General features: G+C 51.9%; 3 protein-coding genes and 1 pseudogene across 5 annotated transcripts; 3 read left to right on the top strand and 1 right to left on the bottom strand.

Annotated features, from left to right (window-relative positions):
* The first annotated feature begins 4,607 nt into the window (after positions 1 to 4,607).
* Positions 4,608 to 5,096, top strand: LOC129085850 (ATP synthase F(0) complex subunit C2, mitochondrial-like; annotated as a pseudogene).
* A 1,823-nt stretch (positions 5,097 to 6,919) lies between these two features.
* MFRP (membrane frizzled-related protein) lies at positions 6,920 to 11,842 on the top strand. The gene is made up of 13 exons (XM_054592257.1): positions 6,920 to 7,055; positions 7,178 to 7,280; positions 7,405 to 7,518; positions 7,641 to 7,802; positions 7,932 to 8,145; positions 8,553 to 8,683; positions 8,817 to 8,942; positions 9,169 to 9,245; positions 9,600 to 9,748; positions 10,266 to 10,396; positions 10,547 to 10,678; positions 11,402 to 11,529; positions 11,618 to 11,842. Exons 1-13 carry the CDS (start codon positions 7,002 to 7,004, stop codon positions 11,840 to 11,842), a joined length of 1,746 nt encoding a protein of 581 aa, XP_054448232.1. The 5' UTR covers positions 6,920 to 7,001.
* A 501-nt stretch (positions 11,843 to 12,343) lies between these two features.
* On the top strand, positions 12,344 to 14,152 carry C1QTNF5 (C1q and TNF related 5). 3 transcript variants are annotated; one of them, XM_054592578.1, is made up of 3 exons: positions 12,344 to 12,679; positions 12,953 to 13,216; positions 13,603 to 14,152. In XM_054592578.1, the coding sequence occupies exons 2-3, from the start codon at positions 13,003 to 13,005 to the stop codon at positions 14,118 to 14,120; spliced, it is 732 nt and encodes a 243-aa protein (XP_054448553.1). In that variant the 5' UTR covers positions 12,344 to 12,679; positions 12,953 to 13,002; the 3' UTR covers positions 14,121 to 14,152. The 3 variants fall into 3 exon arrangements, with proteins under 3 accessions (XP_054448553.1, XP_054448554.1, XP_054448551.1); XM_054592579.1 differs by having other exon boundaries at positions 12,344 to 12,683; positions 12,960 to 13,216; XM_054592576.1 differs by having other exon boundaries at positions 12,344 to 12,683.
* A 1,864-nt stretch (positions 14,153 to 16,016) lies between these two features.
* RNF26 (ring finger protein 26) lies at positions 16,017 to 18,821 on the bottom strand. The gene has a single exon (XM_054592412.1). It carries the CDS (start codon positions 18,255 to 18,257, stop codon positions 16,956 to 16,958), a length of 1,302 nt encoding a protein of 433 aa, XP_054448387.1. The 5' UTR covers positions 18,258 to 18,821; the 3' UTR covers positions 16,017 to 16,955.
* Positions 18,822 to 19,122: the final 301 nt, after the last annotated feature.

Raw genomic sequence — 19,122 nt, 5'->3', positions numbered from 1 at the left:
TCATCACCCTCTCTATACCAGCATGCATCTCCAGGATACAAGGACACTCCCACATAACCTCAACACCCTCTTCACACCTAAGAAAATGAGCATATTTAATAGACATTTCTTTAAATGGGCTGCTTTTTAATTTCTGGGATGAGTACTCCGGTGGTTCTCTGTTGACATACCTGGGTGCCTGTACCTCTCACCAGTGATGAGTTAAAATGCTTCCAGCAGAGGCTGAGTAAAACAAAGTTTGCTCTTAAAGCAGAATGGCTCTACTGGAATGTGGAGTGATCAAAGCTTGCTCCTTGATGAACAAAAGATTGCAACTTGCCCCACTGACACCTAGAAACAACTGTGTTTATGTTTAAGGTTTTGTTCTCTTAAAGTGCCTTTTTCAATACATCAACAGGTTTAGCTACTTAGAGAGATTGCCTCTTTGGGGCATTCAGGGACTAGTTTCCTTTGGTTTTATCTTTTAATTCTTACACTGTTAAGATTTTCCATTTCTGCCACTGATCGTAGAACATGAGAAGCTGACGTCTCCACCGGTCGAGCCTACAGTGTTTTATCAGGATTTTTCCTACCTGCCTTTCCTTCTCGACACTGAAAAATCAAGGCCTGTCTGTTCCATCCTTGCTGAGAAGGCAGCACCTGCTGTCAGACTCACCTAATAGGGGGAGACAGTAGTGGGGGCATTTTATTCTGGATGTTTCCCAAGAGTGGAAAAGAGGGACTGCAAACAGCAGTGGCTCAAACCCTAGCATTTCTCCCTGGCCTGCCCTGGGAGTGACCTAGCCCAGAGTAAGATTTTAAATGCTGATTTTCCCCAAACCACAGGTGAATAGGATTGCCTACAAAAATGGAAGCAAAGTGGACAGGTGAACCCCAAATCAATGTAAGTTGCTATACCTCTCCTTTGAATAGTTTTCCCTAGAGGTAGAAGCCACCTATGAATTTTTACTGTCTTTCACTGGAGAACAGACGGACTATAAGTAACATAAAGGGCAAGGCTCAGCTCCCTATTCTACCCTTGTTCCCAGCTCTTCCTTCTGTACTTAACCTGTAGTGCTTTCTCATCCCCATGGCAACAGATCCAAGTGCTACACAGATCCCAAACAAAATCTGTCCTGTGTTTCTTTATCCGTCAGCTTTGCCTCCTAGCAACTGGGATTTCTTCCCACATTCTCTGACTGAGTTCCCTGCAGGCTTCTCCCTGGGGGAGGTGCTCCCCTGGAACTGCCCTTGCGTGACCTTAAACAAGAACCTCCCCACCTCACCTGTGAATTAAGGAGATTGAACTAGTGGACCTTGACGGTCTCAGCTCAAGTCTTCTCATTCTAAGTCACTTTTTCTCTAAATACATGCCTCAAATTTTAAGTTAGAGACTTACATATCTTTGGTTCTCTGGTTCCAGTTTATGAAGTTTGTATATGTATAAAAATATATATAAACATATATATACTTTATGTGACAAGTGCTCAAAAATACATACTACTTTTCTCCCATAAAACTTTAGAGTTAGGACCATAGAGGTCACCTTGTCTATGTTCTCATTTTGCCAATAAGGACACAAGCACTAGAGCGGCCCTGCTCAAGTCCACCATATTATGGGTGACAAAAGCAGGGTGGAACCCAGGTATTTTTGACTCACCACTCAGTTCTCTTTCCATCTGAATACTCTGCCTTTAGGTGAATAATTTACAGCATTTCTCAGGACTTCCTGCCCAAATTTTCCAACCCTGTGTCTATTAGGAACTGAACAGCAATGTAACAAGGGAACTCCCTGACCCTATACATACACACCTACCCAACAGCAAAACCTATTGCTGCACAATCAATTGCATACCAGGCCCTAACACATCTGGGTTGGGCCCCTCTGAAGGTCCCCATCTTTCCTCACTCTGTGGGCAGAAACAGGCAGGAAACAGCAGAAAGAGGCTGGCATTTTACAGTCCAGGCAAATTATTTAATCTCTCTGAGCCTCAGAGAGATTCCTCCTCTGTAATCTGAGCATAACAATATCCACTGAGAGTTGTGAGTGTCTACACATAGTAGGTACTCAAAAAATGCCCATTTCTGCCCCCCCCACCTCGACACCATTTCCAGGGCTACACCATCAATGCTCCATTAAGATTCTCTTCACAGACAACAGTTTGGTGATTACTAAAGGGAAACTGGGGTAGGGAGAGATAGATGAGAGTAAAGGGGAATAAATGGTGATGGAAAGTGACTTGACTTGGGGTGGTGAACACACAATACAATATACAGATGATGTGGTATAGAATTGTACACTTGAAAACTATATAATTTTATTAACCAATGTCACCCCAATAAATTCACTAAAATTTTTTTATAAAGATTCCCTTGGTGGATGATCCTCAGCAAATATTTAGTTTCCCTAGCCTCTCAAAATGCTTCTGCCTTCTTTTCTTTCACCAAAAACATACTCGACAAAGGCTTAGGAATGCACAGTCAGCATAGCATTGACCAAATCTAGCAGCATTAGTGAAGTAGAGGCCCTGAATGGACATTCCAAATGCAAGGGGTAAGTTTTGCCAATTTCTTGATATTCGGCATGACGTGTCTCTTGGAGATAGTGGTGCATTGGCTGGGATTGAGCTGCAGTCTTCCAGGATCCCAGAGACTAGAAAAGACCCAGGACCAAGCCCTGACTGGTCCGGTTCAGTTGGCTGGGTGTCGTCCTGCAAAGCTAAAGGTCACAGGTTCAATTCCCAGTCGGGGCACATGCCTGGGTTATGCATGCAAGAGGCAACTAGTGTTTTTCTCACACATTAATGTATCTTTCCTCTCTTTCTCCCTCCCTTCTCCTCTCTCTAAAAATAAATAAATAAAATCTTTAAAAGAAAGAAAGACTCAGGAATGAGGAGGTGAAGGTCAAGGTTGAAGAAGGATCCTGCTCTCCCAGCCTCCCCCTTGCCTCCTTTCCACTGTTTTCCTACAAGTAAACTGTTTTAAGCCCAGTTCTATTTTTTCCCTACTTTTTTTTTAATTTAATTTTAATTTATTTTTTCAAATACATTTGTCTCTGCCTACCCCCCACCACTTTCCCTTGCCCCCCTCAGCTCTTCCCTCCCTCAGCTCTTCCCCTTTGGTTTTGTCCATGAGTCCTTGCTATATGTTCCTTGACTTTCCCCTTCCCTTCCTTTTCCCCGCCCCAGCTCCCTCCTTCCCTCTTGTCTCTGTTGATTTCTTTTCCTTTCAGTGTTGCTGATCTTATTTTCCTTCCATCTTTGTATTGTTGGTTAGGTTCCACTTACAGGTGAGATCATATGGTATTTGTCTTTCGCTACCTGGCTTATTTCGCTTAGCATAATGCTCTCCAGTTCCATCCATGCTATCGCGAAGTTTAGTAGTTCTTTTTTTCTTTCTGCTGCATAGTATTCCATTGTGGATATGTACCATGATGTTTTGATCCAATCATCTACTGATGGGCATTTAGGTTGCTTCCAACACTTGGCTATTGTCAATTGTGCTGCTATGAACATTGGAGTGCATAGGTTCTTTTGTACTGGCGTTTTGGTATTCTTAGGGTATAGTCCCAGCAGGGGAATCACCGGATCAAAAGGCACTTCCATTTTCAGCTTTCTGAGGAAATTCCACACTGCTTTCCATAGTGGCTGCACCAGTCTGCATTCCCACCAACAGTGTCCTAGGGTTCCCTTTTCTCCACAGCCTCGCCAGCACCTGCTGTTTGTTGATCTGTTTATGATGGCCATTCTGACCGGTGTGAGGTGGTACCTCATGGTGGTTTTGATCTGCATTTCTCTGATGGCTAGTGATGCTGAGCATCCTTTCAAATGCCTCTGGGCCCTCTGTATCTCCTCCTTGGAAAAGCGTCTGCCCAGGTCCTTTGCCCATTTTTTGATTGGATCGTTTGTCTTTTTGGAGTGGAGTCGAGTGAGTTCTTTATATATCTTGGAGATCAAACCTCTATCTAATGTATCATTAGCGAATATATTTTCCCATATGGTTGGCTCCCTTTTCATTTTGCTGATGTTTTCTTTAGCCATGCAGAAGCTTCTTATTTTGATGAGGTCCCACTTGTTTATTCTTTCCTTTATGTCCCTTGCTTTAGGAGACATATCAGTGAAAAAATTGCTGCGTGGGATATCTGAGAGTTTTCTGCCAATGTTCTCCTCTAGGACTTTTATGGTGTTGTGACTTATATTTAAGTCTTTTGTCCATCTTGAGTTAAGCCCAGTTCTGACCAAGCTAGTCCTTGCTTAAAACAGCTTAAAAACCCAGGCTCCTCAGCTTAGCCATAGTGTTAAGCCTCCCTTCCTTTCTGGAATTTCCTACCAACCCCCAAGTTCTGCCTATTAAAATATTTTTCAACCCTCAAACTTCAGACTAAATGCCCACCTCTTCCAGGAAAGCCCCCTGCCTGCCCTCCATCAGAGGGAGGCATTGCTGCTTCAGTTTACCCAGTGTTTGATTTCTGATCTTCTGATCCAGTAAACTGTCTTCATGTCTGTCCCCTAAACCAGCAGTTCTCAGGGCACCCAGTTACACTCTGAAGATGATTGAGAACTCCAAAGCACATTTTTACATGGCTTATGTCTATCAATATTTACCATATTAAAATTAGAACCCTTGTCTGTCTTCTCCACACTGGGAGCAGCTCTCCTGCCATAGCCTCTCATCCTCTGAAAATGTACACCTGCGCCAAGTTTGTCTCTGCCCCCACCTTGGTCAGGAGCACCTCTCAGCTGCTGAGCCGGCGCTATCTGCAGTGGTGCTGATACAAACAGAGACACTGACAGATGAGAGCCCCAGCAGCTTGGCAGCCCCACGTCCTCTGACTCACCTATTTCTCGCGGCAGCTTCCAAACCAGCGCCATTTCAAGGGACATTGACACAGCAGCCAAGTTCACTGGGGCTGGGGCTGCCACAGTAGGGGTGGCAGGCTCTGGGGCTGGAATTGGGACTGTGTTTGGGAGCCTCATCATTGGTTGTGCCAGGAACCCTTCTCTGAAGCAATAGCTCTTCTTGGACGCCATTCAGAGCTTTGCCTTTTCAGAGGCCATGGGGCTCTTTTGCCTGATGGCGGCTTTTCTCATCCTCTTCATCATGTGAAGGAGCCGTCACCACCTTCCATAGTTCTTTCTCTCGTGTCTTGTCTGCCCTGTATGTTCCTTTTCTTATACTCCCTAGGCAGCCCGGGGAAAGTGGTTGGCTCAGGGTTTGACAGAGGAAAGACAAATAAATACTGTATTAATAATATGTTTTAAAAAATTAGAACCCTTTACATCCTAAGATAAGTAATATTTATTTTTTAAAAGAACTACATTTTCCAAGTCAAAAAGAAATTAGTAAGAAGGGTAGCATTGTTTTACATTTTTTCAAATGTCATTCATTCCTGGCTTAATAGAAGACAGCTATGTTCTCATCTACTGCACGCAATGTGTCACAATAGCACCCATCATGCAGTCTCTGGAAAATTGCACTGTATACTCCACAACTGAGAGTGAAAATAATGTCAGTGTTATTGTAAAAATACTTTTGACCTCTGAAATCCTCAATGCAGTCCACATCTAAGGGTCCAAGAAAAGGCTTGCCCCTTAGAAAAAAGCAGCCCAAGACCCTACAGGGGGTGAATGGAGTAGAATTTGGGGGCTGGGGAAATCTCCTGATTGGGAGAACTGCCTTAGGATTACATAATCTGTCTGCTTTGTTTCTTTTCTCCCTACTGAGTTCCCCAACTTTGTTCCTCCATTTTACCTTGGCTCTGGTGTAGGGTGAGAAAGGAGCATCAGAAAAAGTGCACTTTGGATTTCCCTAGTCCTACATTAAACTCTTGTCTCTGTATCTTACCAGCTGTGTGAACTTGGGGAAGTTGCTTAATCTCTCAAAGCCTTAGTGCCATCAATTGAAAAATAGTTGTGCTACCTCGTAGAGTGAAAAAGAGAGAAACTGCATGTAAGACCTCTTGCTCAGGGCCTAACACATAACAGACAGTCTACAGATGGCAGCCAGAAACATTACGCTGCCTCCCTACCTCCTGCCCTGCCTGACTCTCAGCCTGAGCATGGCTAACACAAATCGGATTAACCATCCCTTGCCTTTCTCCCTGAGGATATCTGGGCCAGACTGAGAATTTCCAAGAGAACTTCACTGATGGAGAAAGAGGTATGATGTGATCTTGTTTGCAGAGTATATGTACCCTATCCTGCAATAGCAGACAGCACCAACTGCCAGGCTCCACAGCTGATCTGAGCAACCCGACCCAAGGCCTCAGGCACCTTCTCCTTCTCCTCTGTCCTTTCTTTTGTAGGCTGAGGGGTACCAGTAAGAAGCAGCCAATCTCTCAAGTTCCCTCACTCATGGTAGCACAGACATAAGCAGCCAGTATATACCATGTTCTTCCTATAATGGCTTATCTCTTCGTCCTGGTCATACACTTGCTTTAACAGGGGCCTTCCACAGACCCAGGCTTGGCTAATGCCCCAGTCGCCCTAATGGGGAGAAGCAGTGGACAGCTGGTTTAGTCCAGGGCTCTTAAGACTCATAGGCCTTGAAGCTGCCAAACCCTTACACTCAGTTTCTATGACTCCTTCATGCTTGCAAAACAGCCCCCATTGTCCTCCTAGCACCCCTCAAGTGCTACCTCAGTACACACCTGATCATACCCCCACACAGAGAGCACCTAGTGTCCTCCATGGGGTGTTCTCAGCCACTGCCTGTGCCTTTACAGACTGCTGCCCTGTGCCAGGGTATTGACCTTAGCGTCCTCAGCTGAGCTGGATTAAGGGACCATTTCGTGCCTTTGCAAATTCCTTCTGGCTGCTGCTCTTTCCTCCACACAAAGCCAAAGTAGTCAGGAGCCTGAGCCAATCTGCCTATTGTAGCCTGAGAGTTGGTCTCATCTGGTAGCCTATTCCCTCAGTAAGCACAGGCTACCCGTTTGATTGGGACTTTGGGGTCAGGAAGTGCACCTTTGGGGGTCTTGGGCTTTTTCAAGGACTCCAGAAAGCCATGCAGAGCCTTGAGCCATGAAGGACTGCTCAGATACCATCCTGTGTGTGGAGTCAGCAGAACTGAGCAAGGTAAGGATCACAAGGAACCACTCTTCCAAACCCTAGCTGCCTAGGGCTGGCAGTGCCCAGTGGACACACCTGCCAGGCAGTGCTGCCACCTTGCCCTCAGCCCTAACATCTCTCCCTTTCAGACTGAATTCTGCAATCCTGCTTTTGAGCCTGAATCAGGGCCACCTTGCCCTCCACTGGCCTTTCGGGAGGATGCCCGCTCTAGCATCCGAGCTCCCTGGCATGGTAATCAGCTCAGGAGGGTGACCTGAGGGGTAGGACTGAGAGGTCCAGGAGCTGGAGGCAGTGTGAAAGATGCCAGAGCAGGGTGGGCAGGGATGTCTCAAAATCCCACCCGACCTGCCCTCAGGTTGGCGCCCCCGAGGTCTGCAGCCAGACTGTCATTTCTCCTGGCTGTGTGTCCTGCTGTTGGCCAGCTTGCTGCTCCTGCTGCTGGGGCTGCTGACAGCCATCATCCTGGCCCGTAAGTACCTATGACCTGCTGCTTGGGAGAAGAACTTTCAAACGAGACTCCATGAGCTATGTTACCCATCTCCCAGGGATCCAGTTCCTCTGAATCCCACTCCCCCATCTTCCTGCCTCCAGAGTTACAGGCCGCACTCCCATTTGGGGCCTCCTCTCATCCACTGCCTGCCAGAAGCCTCACCACCACTGGCACTCCCCCTACCATGACCACTACCACATCTCAGGCAACTGGGACATCTAAATGGCAGCAGGAAGCAGGCATGAGACCCACACCCCAGTCTGGTGAGTGCGAAGGGCAGACCTTCCTGAAGGGCCCAATACAGCAGGAGGGAAGGGGGTCAGGAAGAGGCACCTTGGACAAAAAGGGTCTCTCTCCTTTTGAGCTCTGAACTCTAACCTCTATCTCTGCAGCCTGTGGGGGCCTCCTTCCTGGACCAAGAGGCTTTTTCAACAGCCCCAGCTACCCAGACTTTTACCCACCCAATGTCCACTGTGTGTGGAACATCCAGGTGTCCACAAACCATGCAATACAGCTCAAGATCGAAGTTCTCAGCATAGAGAGTGTGGCCTCCTGTCTTTTTGATCGTTTGGAAATCTTCCCTGAGCCTGAAGGCCCCCTCCTCAGGTGGGTCCCTCTGCCCCCAGAAGGTCCCACTCCTGTCCTGAATCACTATCTGGAGGGCAGAGGCAAGGGAGCGACAGTGGGAAAGGCTCAGCTGGGACAAAATTGAGAGTCTTGATATCTGGGCCCAGCTCTGCTATATAACCCTGGGAAGGTCACTTCCCTTCTCTAACCACATTTTCCAAAGCTGTAAAACGGAGCCAGTACCTCCTTTCCCATGAATAAATGCTGCAAGGATGGATATACAGGTGATAAGAAAATCAGAGCCCCCTGGGAAATGAAATGAACCTTTTGACTACATTGTCACAAGTTTGGAGCTGGAGGAAAGAGGACTGCAGAGCTCAGGCAGGCTCCATTCTGGCTAGTCCTGTGCTCTGAGCCTCTATCACCCCTGACCTGGTTTCTTGCAGAGTGTGTGGGAGTGTGCCTCCACCTACACTCAACACCAATGCCAGCCACCTCCGAGTGGCCTTCGTCTCTGACAGCAGTGTGCAAGGATTTGGTTTCTATGCCTGGTACCAGGCTGTGGCTCCTGGGCATGGTGAGTGTTTTCCCACAGTGTACCCAGCTATGTGTCAATGGTCCACTTCCCTCCCCTCCAGTCACTCCCAGCACTGGCAAAATGGGTGGAGACTCTGATGTTTCTGAATCCAGATGCTCCCCCTTACACTCAGGGAGCTGTGCCCATAATGAGTTTCCCTGTGACCAGCTCATCTGCCTGCTACCTGACTCAGTGTGTGATGGTTTTGCCAATTGCGTTGATGGCAGTGACGAGAACAACTGCAGTGCCCGGTCCTCAGGTATGGGCCACAGCAGCCTCAGGATGGGGGCTATAGTCAGGCATCTGATCTAGATTCAGGCTGAGCTCCCTAGCTCTGGTCCAGCCCCAAATCTGCCTGGCAACTGTTCTGGCCTAGAATTTGTTTCCCACAGGCATGACCAAACTCTCCTCCACAGTTAATGTTGGCCCTGTTAGGTAAAGGCACAGATGCTGAACAACTCATGAACGTCTCCTCCTCTCTCCAGGATGTGGGGGAAACCTGACTGGGCTCCAGGGAAATTTCTCTACTACTAGCTACCTGCAGGAATACCCTCACCAAAATGTAAGCCAGCACTCCATGAGGAAGGCAATGTGGGCACACCTGAGCACCCAGTTAGTGTGTCTAGGAACAGCATGGTAGACACTGCCTTGTACTTGTGAAGGTCAGAGATTAAGCAAGCAGGAAGAGAGCATTATTAAGTGCCTACCCTATACCCAGATGTTCACATGCTCAGTAAACCTATCTTTGAGACCAGACAAGTTAAAAGGCCCTTCCTATCTGAAGAAGCACCTATGGTGAGAACTAGGTAGCACTGCCTAGCCTGCAGCAGGGAGGAAGGCCTTCTGGCACTCAGCCTGGATGCTCAGATTGGGACAGAAGGAACCTGTGAAGTATGCCATCTGTGCCCTCCCCCAGCTTTGCACCTGGCATATCTCAGTTCCTGCTGGACATGGCATAGAACTACAGTTCCACAACTTCAGCCTGGAAACTCAAGGAGAGTGCAAGTTTGACTATGTGGAGGTGTATGAGACCAGCAACTCAGGGGCCCTTGGCCTCTTGGGCAGGTACGAGCAATGCCAGGGGAGGTGCCCAGGATCAAGTCCATCCTCCACAGTCAGACAGTCACAGCTTCCTACAAATTAGCCAACTTCTTCCCTAGCTTCCATTTCTTTGGCTACTCCAAGCCAGAAGTCTCTTCACTGTCACCGTAAAAAAGGCTTATCCTTTCTCACCTCAGAGCCTTTGTTCCTTATATCACCCTCCTCCAGGGAACCCTTTCCCAGTCCTATCCCTCTCCCAGTTCTCCCACCTGCAGGTCCAATTCCACTCCCCTCAGGAACACTTGCTGATTTTTCGCATCTCAAAGGGGCTCGAGTTCAAGCAGTTTGTTTAATATTGTACGTTGTCTACTGAATACATGTGTCTTCCTCACTAGACTCTGAGTTCCATGAATCAGATATGCCTCCCATCCCTTCTGGCATCATCCAAAGTACCCAGCTCTGGGCAAGGCCTGTGTGCAGCCTCAGTGCACCCCAGCCAGCCAGGAACAGCATGCCCAGGACTGCTCTCTGCTTTGGGCAGGTTCTGTGGAGCAGAGCTGCCCCCTCGCCTCATCTCCTCGCATCACCAACTGGCTGTACTCTTTAGGACAGGTCATGGCATCAGCAACATGGGCTTCTCAGCCATCTACCGGGCTCTCAATGCCACAGAGAGTAGGTGCCCTTGGTCAAGAAGGTGTGCGCAGTAGAGGTACCTTCAGGAGAATGGGGGAAGGACTCTAGACCCTGGTCAGAGCACTGTGAAGGCAGTGAGGGACAGGCAGACATATCTGAGAGCACTGCCATTCCTCCTGTGTCTTACAGACCCCTGTGGACCCAGAGAATCGTCTTGCCAAGATGGAGGATGTAAGAGCTTGCAGTGGATGTGTGACACATGGAGAGACTGCACAGACAGCAGTGATGACAAGTGCAGCAGCCCCTTGTTTCCACCCCCAGGTGAGAAGCCTTCATCATGGCCCCATGGACAAGGATTGCAGGCCTGAGCAGGCTGGGCACCCATTCATAACACTCTTTATAGCGGCCATCCCTATCCTTCCTGATGGGGGGATTCACTATCCTGGCTCTTTACAGAGTCCTGTGTCACCCCCAAGTTAAATGAGAATTAATGCTTGGGACCTCAAGAACCAGTCCAGCCTTGTCACAGAAAGAGAGAGAAGGCCCTTCTCTCCATAGCCCACCTTAAAGAAGGTGAAATCAGGGAAGTTCCTTCTAGATGCTGAATGGTCTCTGCTAATGCTGGTATCCCATGCTTTCTGAGATCAAATAGAGGTCTGCATGATGCCCAGGGCTGGCCAATGATGCTTGGAGCAGGCTCTAGCAGGCCTGTCCAGCCTGTGGCATGCAGGCCACATGTAGCTCAGGATGACTATGAATGCAGCCCAACATAAAATCGCAAATTTACTTAAAACATTATGAGATTTTTTTTTTGTGATTACATGTCGCAATGTATTTAATGTGTGGCCCAAGACAACTCTTCTTCTTCCAGTGTAGCACAGAGATGCCAAAAGGTTGGACACCCCTGCTAGAGGATAACAGAATCCTCAATATGTGTAAAGCCATCTCTCCATTTTATTTCCTTTGATTCTCACAACTCCCTTCTTGCTCCCGGTTACACAGCCAGGTAGTCCCCACAGTGACCCTCCCCTCCTACCCCTGCAGAGATGGCCTGTGAGCCCATCCAAGTGGAGATGTGCATGGGGCTAAGCTACAACACCACAGCCTTCCCTAACATCTGGGTTGGCATGGCCACCCAGGAAGAGGTGATGGAGGTCCTCAGAGGTTACAAGGTGCTCTGGGAAGAGATAAGAAGGGAACCCCCTAGGAAGGGGAGGGAGCCTGGAGGGCAGGTGCTTGAGGGCTGATCTCCTTCCACAGAGCCTGACAAGTCTACCCTGCTACCAGAATTTCTGGAGACTCCTCTGCAGGCTGCTGGTGCCCCACTGCACCCCACTGGGCAGTATTCTTCCTCCCTGCCGTTCTGTCTGCCAGGAGGCAGAGCGCCAGTGCCAGTCTGGTGTGGCACTGCTGGGCACCCCCTGGCCCTTCAACTGCAACAGGCTGCCTGAGGCAGCTGGCCTGGAGGCTTGTGCCCAGCCCTGATGCTGAAATGGACTCCTCTCCTTTGCCTGCCCTTCCTCCCTGGCCTATCAGGGAGGGCAGGCAGGGGAACAAAGGAAGGGGGACCAGCATGGAACTTTGCCCATCCTCTCTGAGGCCTCCCAGGAAGGGGAGAAGTCCTCAGCCAGGCTAATGAGACTCTTCTACCCTCCCAGCTCCTTCCTTGTCCCTTTACTAGCCCCAGCTGCCAAAGGCAGCAGATTTCACTCCAGGCCGTGCCATTGACAACCTAGACTGCATCCCACCGAAGTCCCTATTTCTGCCCTCTCCCTCTCCATCTATTTTTCCAGGCTTCTTTTTCATTTATTCAATGAGAGCCTAGTAATGTGGCAGGCCCTGTTCTAAGTCCTGGGTATCCAGCTTTCTATCTGCCTCTAGAACTCTCCACCCTCAGTTCTCAGCTTATATTTCTCCTGGACTTGGGCCTTGTCCTTAGTCTGTCACTCACTCTCTCTCTTTCCAGCTCCTTGGAGCAGTAGGTGTCCTGAGTGTCTGTCTCACGGTTCTGCCTCTGTCTGTCCGGCTCGAGTCTCTCTCCCCCTCCTTTCTCCCCGCAAAGTTTGGCTGGACGCCTGGCACACCACGAGTTATTTCTTTGCTATTTCCCGGCGGGAGCTCTTGGTTTCCTCTTGGAGTCTGGGAGGAGCAGGGCAGAGCAGGCAGAGAGCGAACTACGCAGGGCCAGGCGGACCGTGCGGGCTCGGGGCGCCTGGCTGCGGAGAAGCGCAGAGGCAGGAGCAGAGGTCAGCTGGAGCGTCCGAAGAAGCAAGCGCCTGGAAGGAGGCCATAGAGAAAGGGAGCCGTGCCGGGAGCCAGGAAGTGGGTGAGCTTGGTGGAAGGGAATGAGGATGGGGGAGGGGACTGTGGGAAAGACTAGAGGCGGGCAGGGGTGGAGGTAGAGGGAGGGGCCTGGCCTCTCCCTTCTCAGCTGTGTTCTCAGGGTTCCCGGGCCTAGGGGCACCCCGTTTCTTTCTGTCCCCGCGGCTGCTCAGCTACAGGGATATGGCAGTGGGGTGGGGACCTACTCGGCTGTCCTGGGGTGGAGGGCAAGGAAGGCCCCAGAATTCTGGGCCCGACTCCTGTCCTGCCCAGCCCACAGACTACGAGAAGACCCCGGCATTCGGGCTCCCTTTGCCAGCGCCATGAGGCCGCTCCTCGCCCTGCTGCTCCTGGACCTGGCGGCCGGCTCCCCCCCACTGGACGACAACAAGATTCCCAGCCTGTGCCCGGGGCACCCTGGCCTTCCAGGCACGCCCGGCCACCACGGCAATCAGGGCATGCCTGGCCGCGACGGCCGAGACGGCCGAGACGGCGCGCCCGGGGCTCCCGGAGAGAAAGGCGAGAGCGGGAGGCCGGGTAAGAGGGCCACAGGGCCTTCAGAGCTGGCCTGCCCCTGCTCCAGCTCTGCAGAGCTCGGAATTCCCGCCAGGGGGCGCCGCTCCGATCCTGCCCTTTCTCGCTCTGCCTTGGGAGGGAATAGGAGAGAGCAACTCAGCCCGCGGGGTCAGAACCCCTGAGACCCTCTTTGACCAGCCGGTCAGATCTGCCCCAGCCCTGCAGGACACGGGTGGAGCGGGGGAGAGGGGAGAGGGAGGCTGGTACACCGGGCGGGACTAGCGGGGAGGCGGTGGGCTGGAGAGGTGAGAGAGGACAAGGAGGTTCCCAGAATCGCCCTCTGCGCACACCGCTGTGGGCGGACCAGCCGCTGCCCTCACCCGAACTCCTTCACTTAACCCCCACAGGAATGCCGGGGCCCCGTGGGGAACCCGGTCCGCGAGGAGAAGCGGGCCCCATGGGAGCAACCGGGCCTGCGGGGGAGTGCTCGGTGCCCCCGCGCTCCGCCTTCAGTGCCAAGCGCTCCGAGAGCCGGGTGCCTCCGCCGTCAGACGCGCCCCTACCCTTCGACCGGGTGCTGGTGAACGAACAGGGCCATTACGACGCAGCCACCGGCAAGTTCACCTGCCAGGTACCTGGGGTCTACTACTTCGCGGTCCACGCCACCGTCTACCGGACTAGCCTGCAGTTCGATCTGGTCAAGAATGGCGAGTCCATCGCCTCTTTCTTCCAGTTTTTTGGGGGGTGGCCCAAGCCAGCCTCGCTCTCCGGAGGCGCCATGGTGAGGCTAGAGCCCGAGGACCAGGTGTGGGTGCAGGTGGGTGTGGGTGATTACATTGGCATCTATGCCAGCATCAAGACGGACAGCACCTTTTCTGGATTTCTGGTATATTCTGACTGGCACAACTCCCCTGTTTTCGCTTGATGCCCACCGGAAAGTGAGCCTACGCTTTCTCACGGCGGGGCGGGGCGGGGGCGGGGGCGGGGGCGGGCCACGGTGTTAGCCACATCATCCGGGAAGGCTGGCCCCCTGGAATGTTGTGAATGACTAGGAGGGGGAATGGAGGCCGCTCTGTCCCGCTGCTGGCAGGGAATGCGGACAGAGGCTGTCTGAGATCAGGCCCTGCAGCACAGGATACTGGGTGGATTTCTGCCCAAGACCAAAGGAGTGCACTGTGATGGCAGGTGTGGGTCCTCTGGCCCAGGACCCCAAGGTGGGGTCCTCTCTTCCTGGTCGTCTGCTTCGCTGAGTCCTCCCTTTTTCCTTCTACTCCTGGGCCGTTTTCTTAGAGACCATTCAATAAATCTTTTCAAAACCTCCGATTGGCTCAGCCGTCTTCTTTAGCCGGGGTGGGGGGGGCGGGGGGGTGGGAATGCCCTTATTGTGAGGATGGGGGAAGGTGCGGGGTGGGGGGGGGGACGGGGGGAGGAGGAGAAGGGAGGGCTCTTGGGCTGGATGAGCTAAGGGGAAGGAAACACAGGAGTCAGGCCCAAGTGAATGAGCGGCCACTCAACAGAGTTGCCCATGTGTAGGATGCGAACAGGAGTGCCTAGCTGAGGACAGTACCCTCCTGGTGTGGGGCTCTGGACATCTTTTTCTAACTCAGAGATGTCATATGAACTGGGTAGGAGCTACTTTTAGCACACACACCATGATATTATTAACAAAAAAGGAGCCATGGATTTGCACTTATGACTTTGCTGCCTGCTTGGTCGCTGGAAGACTGGCTGGAAGGCTGTTTCTCTGAGATCCCCCACTGGCGGGAGAATCGAGTGCCACTGGAAATCTAGAGATAAGTAGTTTCTGAGATGACCACAAGAGGGCGCGCCAGCTCTAGAATCCAGCAACGACTACTTGACTACTAAATAATGTTAGGAGGCAAAGCTCTCTCCTTGCTCAGCTACCCCTCCAGGGTTGGGGGAAGGCAAGAAAAAGCCCTCCTTCAGGCCTCCCAACTGCAAAATGGAGTTCTGAATGAACTCTACTCCCACTCAGGCTGTGCCACCAAGTCTGAGTCCTTCGAGGCTCCCCTCCTCTGACCTTCAGAAGCCAGCCCTGGCTCCACACCCCAACCCAATAACTAACAAACCAGGGCTTACCAGGTCCACATCAGCTCACCTTCTCAACGCAAGAGAAAGTGGAGATCTCTTAGTTTCTGTCTGACCTACCCCTTTTCCCTTTCCCCACTTCCAGAAGGCTGTTCCTGGCATTATACCCCTAGATTTAACATACAATTATGGGGGAATGTCCCCCTCCCTCTTGCTGGCCTTGCAAGGGCAGATATGACCAATGGGGACTGGGCCACGTGAGCTGGAGACAAGCATCAGGAGTACTGAGCTTCAACTCCCTGCTCTGCACCAGGAGGTTCTACAGCCATACTCTAGCCCATCACAGCACCATTCTATGCCAAGGCACACAGACAAGCACTAGCTCCCACAGGGATCAGAGAGTAGACTAGACACCAGGTGAAAGGAACCCCAACCCAATTTCCTTCCTGCGAATAGTGGCACCAGAGGAAAACCTGGGATGAGAAAGTTCACATTTCTGTCTACTAGGACTTATGGCAAAAATAGAAAAGAGAGGGCTTTCCAAAAGCCATGTGTACAAAGGCACAAATTGGAGGTGATGAAAGCTAATCCAGCCACATGTGGCACGGGTTCTCCCCAAGGCACAGTGATCCCATCCTGTCTTCTCTCTTCCCCCATCAAGTTCCCCACAGACCAAACCTGTGACTCCAGCAGGACTAAAGGACACTGCTATAGCGTCACTGACTCTGACCACCTGTTCGCCCTTGCAAGAATGCACACACAGGCTGTCAGTTGTCAAAAAACACTTTATTCACTAGAAACTGGGCCAAAAGACCCCTCAGGGAACTGCATGCCCCTAGGCCTGGCCGCTACTGTGTTTGGACCCTACTGGAATGTGCAGTCTACCCTCCCCAATGCCAGGGAGAGACAAACAGAAGAGGAATGCCATTTTTCTGTGATGTGGGGAGTGAAAGGAATATGAATAGAAATAGAAATAGAAATAGAAATAAATAGAAATCTGGTTCTCTCTCCTGAGGCTTCCAATGAAGCTGGGGTGTGAGGATTCTTGGTCCCAAAGCCAGATGCACATGCATGCCTCTGCCCCCAAGGATAAACTCCTGACCCCAGCTGTTGGATAATGTTGGGAGGGTGCCTCATAAGATCATGACAGGCAAAAGTGGTAGCTCTAAGGGCACCTGAGAGACGCTACCCCCAAAACCTACCAGGCACAAGAACTCTGCCTGAAAGCAAAAGTTCAACATCATTCCAAGGCCCTTGAGTTGCAAAAACACCCAAATGACACCGATGTGTTGTGGCTGCAAAAGCTGGGGAGACAGTGGAGAGGGGGCAGGGAAAGGACCTGCAAATCCCCAACAGAAAAACCAGAAGCAGAGAGGGGGAGCCCTAGAGGCTGGCATTTGAGTAGGTCCTGGCAAACTGGAGGGGTGTCCACTGCTAACAGTCTCAGGGTCTGGCATAGTGACATACCACCCTCAGCATCACAGAGACCCACAGAGTCATGAAAAGCTGTTACCCTGCCCCCACCCAGGTCACAGTCTTCCAAGATATCCCATCTCAATGTCCTGGATGTATGGCTTGGAGGCTTGGCATGACAGCCATGAGGGCAGAAGGAAATTCAAGCCAGGACCCAGAGATCAGGTGTTAACACTGTCCTAACACAGGGCCTGTGTAAAGCGTGGAGCTGGAGGAGTGGCCAAGGAGGGTGGAGTTTTCAGAGGTAGACATTGAGGGTCTGCAGAATGCCCTGTCGGCAGAGCGGGCAGTTGCGGTGGTAGACTGGGTGGCGCATCAAAATTTCAGTGCAGGCCTGGCAGAGACACAGGTGCCGACAGGGCAGAAGCAGCACTGTCTTGCTCTGGTCCTGGCAGATGACACACTTCTTCCGCTCCTCTTGCTCCTTCAGCAACTTCCATGGGTCTTGCCCAGCTGTAGGCTCCTCCTCATTGAGCCTCTCCCGGCCCCAGGCAGCTGTCACTCTGGCCATTTCGACTTCTTCCTCTTCTGCCTCTGATCTGGTCCCTGCTTCAGGAAGAGTGTTCTGTTGCCAGGTCCTGCCTGAGGGCATCCTCCTAGGGCCACCCTGGGGAGCCCCTGGTGCCCCTCCCCAGTTAGGCCAGCTTGCCAGCTGCAGGCTGCGGCTCCAGACTTGGCGCCAAGCATCCAAGCCCAGTGCTAGGTGAGACAGCCTCACAACATCCTCTTGAAGCCGGCGGTAGGATGGCCAGGCGTGAAGCTGACTGAGTGCCCAGGTGGCCAGCCTCATGGTGAGGTCCGGGTGCAACACAGTCGCTATTACTGCCAACACGCAAGCCAGCAGCACCAGGCTGGTAAGATTGACAAGCACAAAGCTGGCCAAGAGGTGCGCAGCTGAGGCCAGGAGCTCCAGTGCTAGTTGGCAGGGGGTCCAGAGAAGGATGGTCATGGCTACAGCACTGCTGGAAATGTGAGCTACAAAGGTAGCCATAATGTCCGTCATTCTCCACAGTGGCCCCATCACTGCATCCCATAGGGCCAGCAATAAGGAGAAGAGATTCTGAGTGCCAATGAGGCAAATGTTGACCAGGCTGTTGATCACGTAGGCCACCAGGCTCATGGCAATGGCACAGATGTCACAGGTCTGGCGCAGCAAAGCATGACCATTGGAGACAATATTGAGGACACTTCGATGCAGCATATCCCGGCTCCTCAATGCCCCATGAGAGGCTAGGTGTCCCAGGAGTTTTAGACTCTCCAGACCAGAGCAGCAGCTGTACAGCAGGGTACACAAGGTTTGAAAGCCCCCAGAAGTGAACCGGACCACAGCTTCGATCAAGGCCACCAGTGAAAACAGTACTCCGCGGCCCAGGTGCAGAAGACTAGTCAGTACAGTGTGTGGCAGGTTGTAGATGAAGGCTAGAAGCCAGGCCAGGGAAGCCAGGAGGGAGGACACCAGCAGGAAGTTGAGGTCCAACACCAAGGTCAGCACGTCCAGCACCAGGCCCACACCATTCACCACCAGGTACACAGCCTCCATGATAGGGCTACGGAAGTTAGTCAAAAGGAAGTCTGGCTCTTGGTTGAGAGAGGTGGCAAGGTTGCCAAAAAAATTGGGGAGGGAGGTGGTGGGAAGTCAGGGATTAATTTGAAAGGGAAATAGTAAGTCTCCGACTAAGGGAGAGAGAATCAAGAATCTGAGAAGTGGGTTAGAGGTGAGCGGGGCCTCAGTGGAGAGAACGGGGACCAGGTGCCGGTCCAGGAGTCCCGGTTTTGAAGGCTGGCTGTCTAGGAAGGAAGAAGCCAAACATTTTTAAAGTGAAGGTGAGCCTGGAGTGGAGGAAGGTCCTCAGCTTCGGAGAGCTGGTGGTGGCGTACCAGGGCCAGGCAATCAGTCGGAACGAGAGGAGACCGGGAACGGTTGGGATTGGGCCGGGGCCGGGTGGGGCAGTGCAGGCTGGACGCGGGCTCGCGGTCCAGCTACGCAGGTGCCCCTGTCCCCGCCCGGCCCCCGTCCTCTGGGCGCGCGGCGCTTTGCACGCAATTAGGAAGTGGGGAAGGGAGTCAACCTCAGCAAACCCCAGGAGCGGCCTCCACTCCGCTGCACGCCGCCATCTTGTATGCGAAGAGGTGGGCCAGAGCCGTGACCAGAGGGAGGGACGACGGAGTCCGATCAATCAGCTAGGGCCACCGGCAGGGAATATCGAGCACTCGTTGGCCCGTTTGAAAGGCGCTCAAAGAAGGGGCGGGGACAGATTGAAATCTCCGCCCTCCAGAGGCGGTGATTGGCCAGTTGAGACCCCATCCCCAATACATTGTGAAGCCTGGTGCTTTCTGCAAACACCAAGGATACTCCGAATTTTTATCCGTCCGCTGGTCACACCATTGCTTCAGTTTCCTACTTG

This window comes from Pteronotus mesoamericanus, unplaced genomic scaffold, assembly GCF_021234165.1.
Source record: "Pteronotus mesoamericanus isolate MK-2021 breed Mesoamerican mustached bat unplaced genomic scaffold, CSHL_Meso_final scaffold_36, whole genome shotgun sequence".
Lineage (NCBI taxonomy): Eukaryota > Metazoa > Chordata > Mammalia > Chiroptera > Mormoopidae > Pteronotus > Pteronotus mesoamericanus.
The sequence above is the reverse complement of the archived record's forward strand: the minus strand, read 5'-3'. Positions and strand labels throughout refer to the sequence as shown.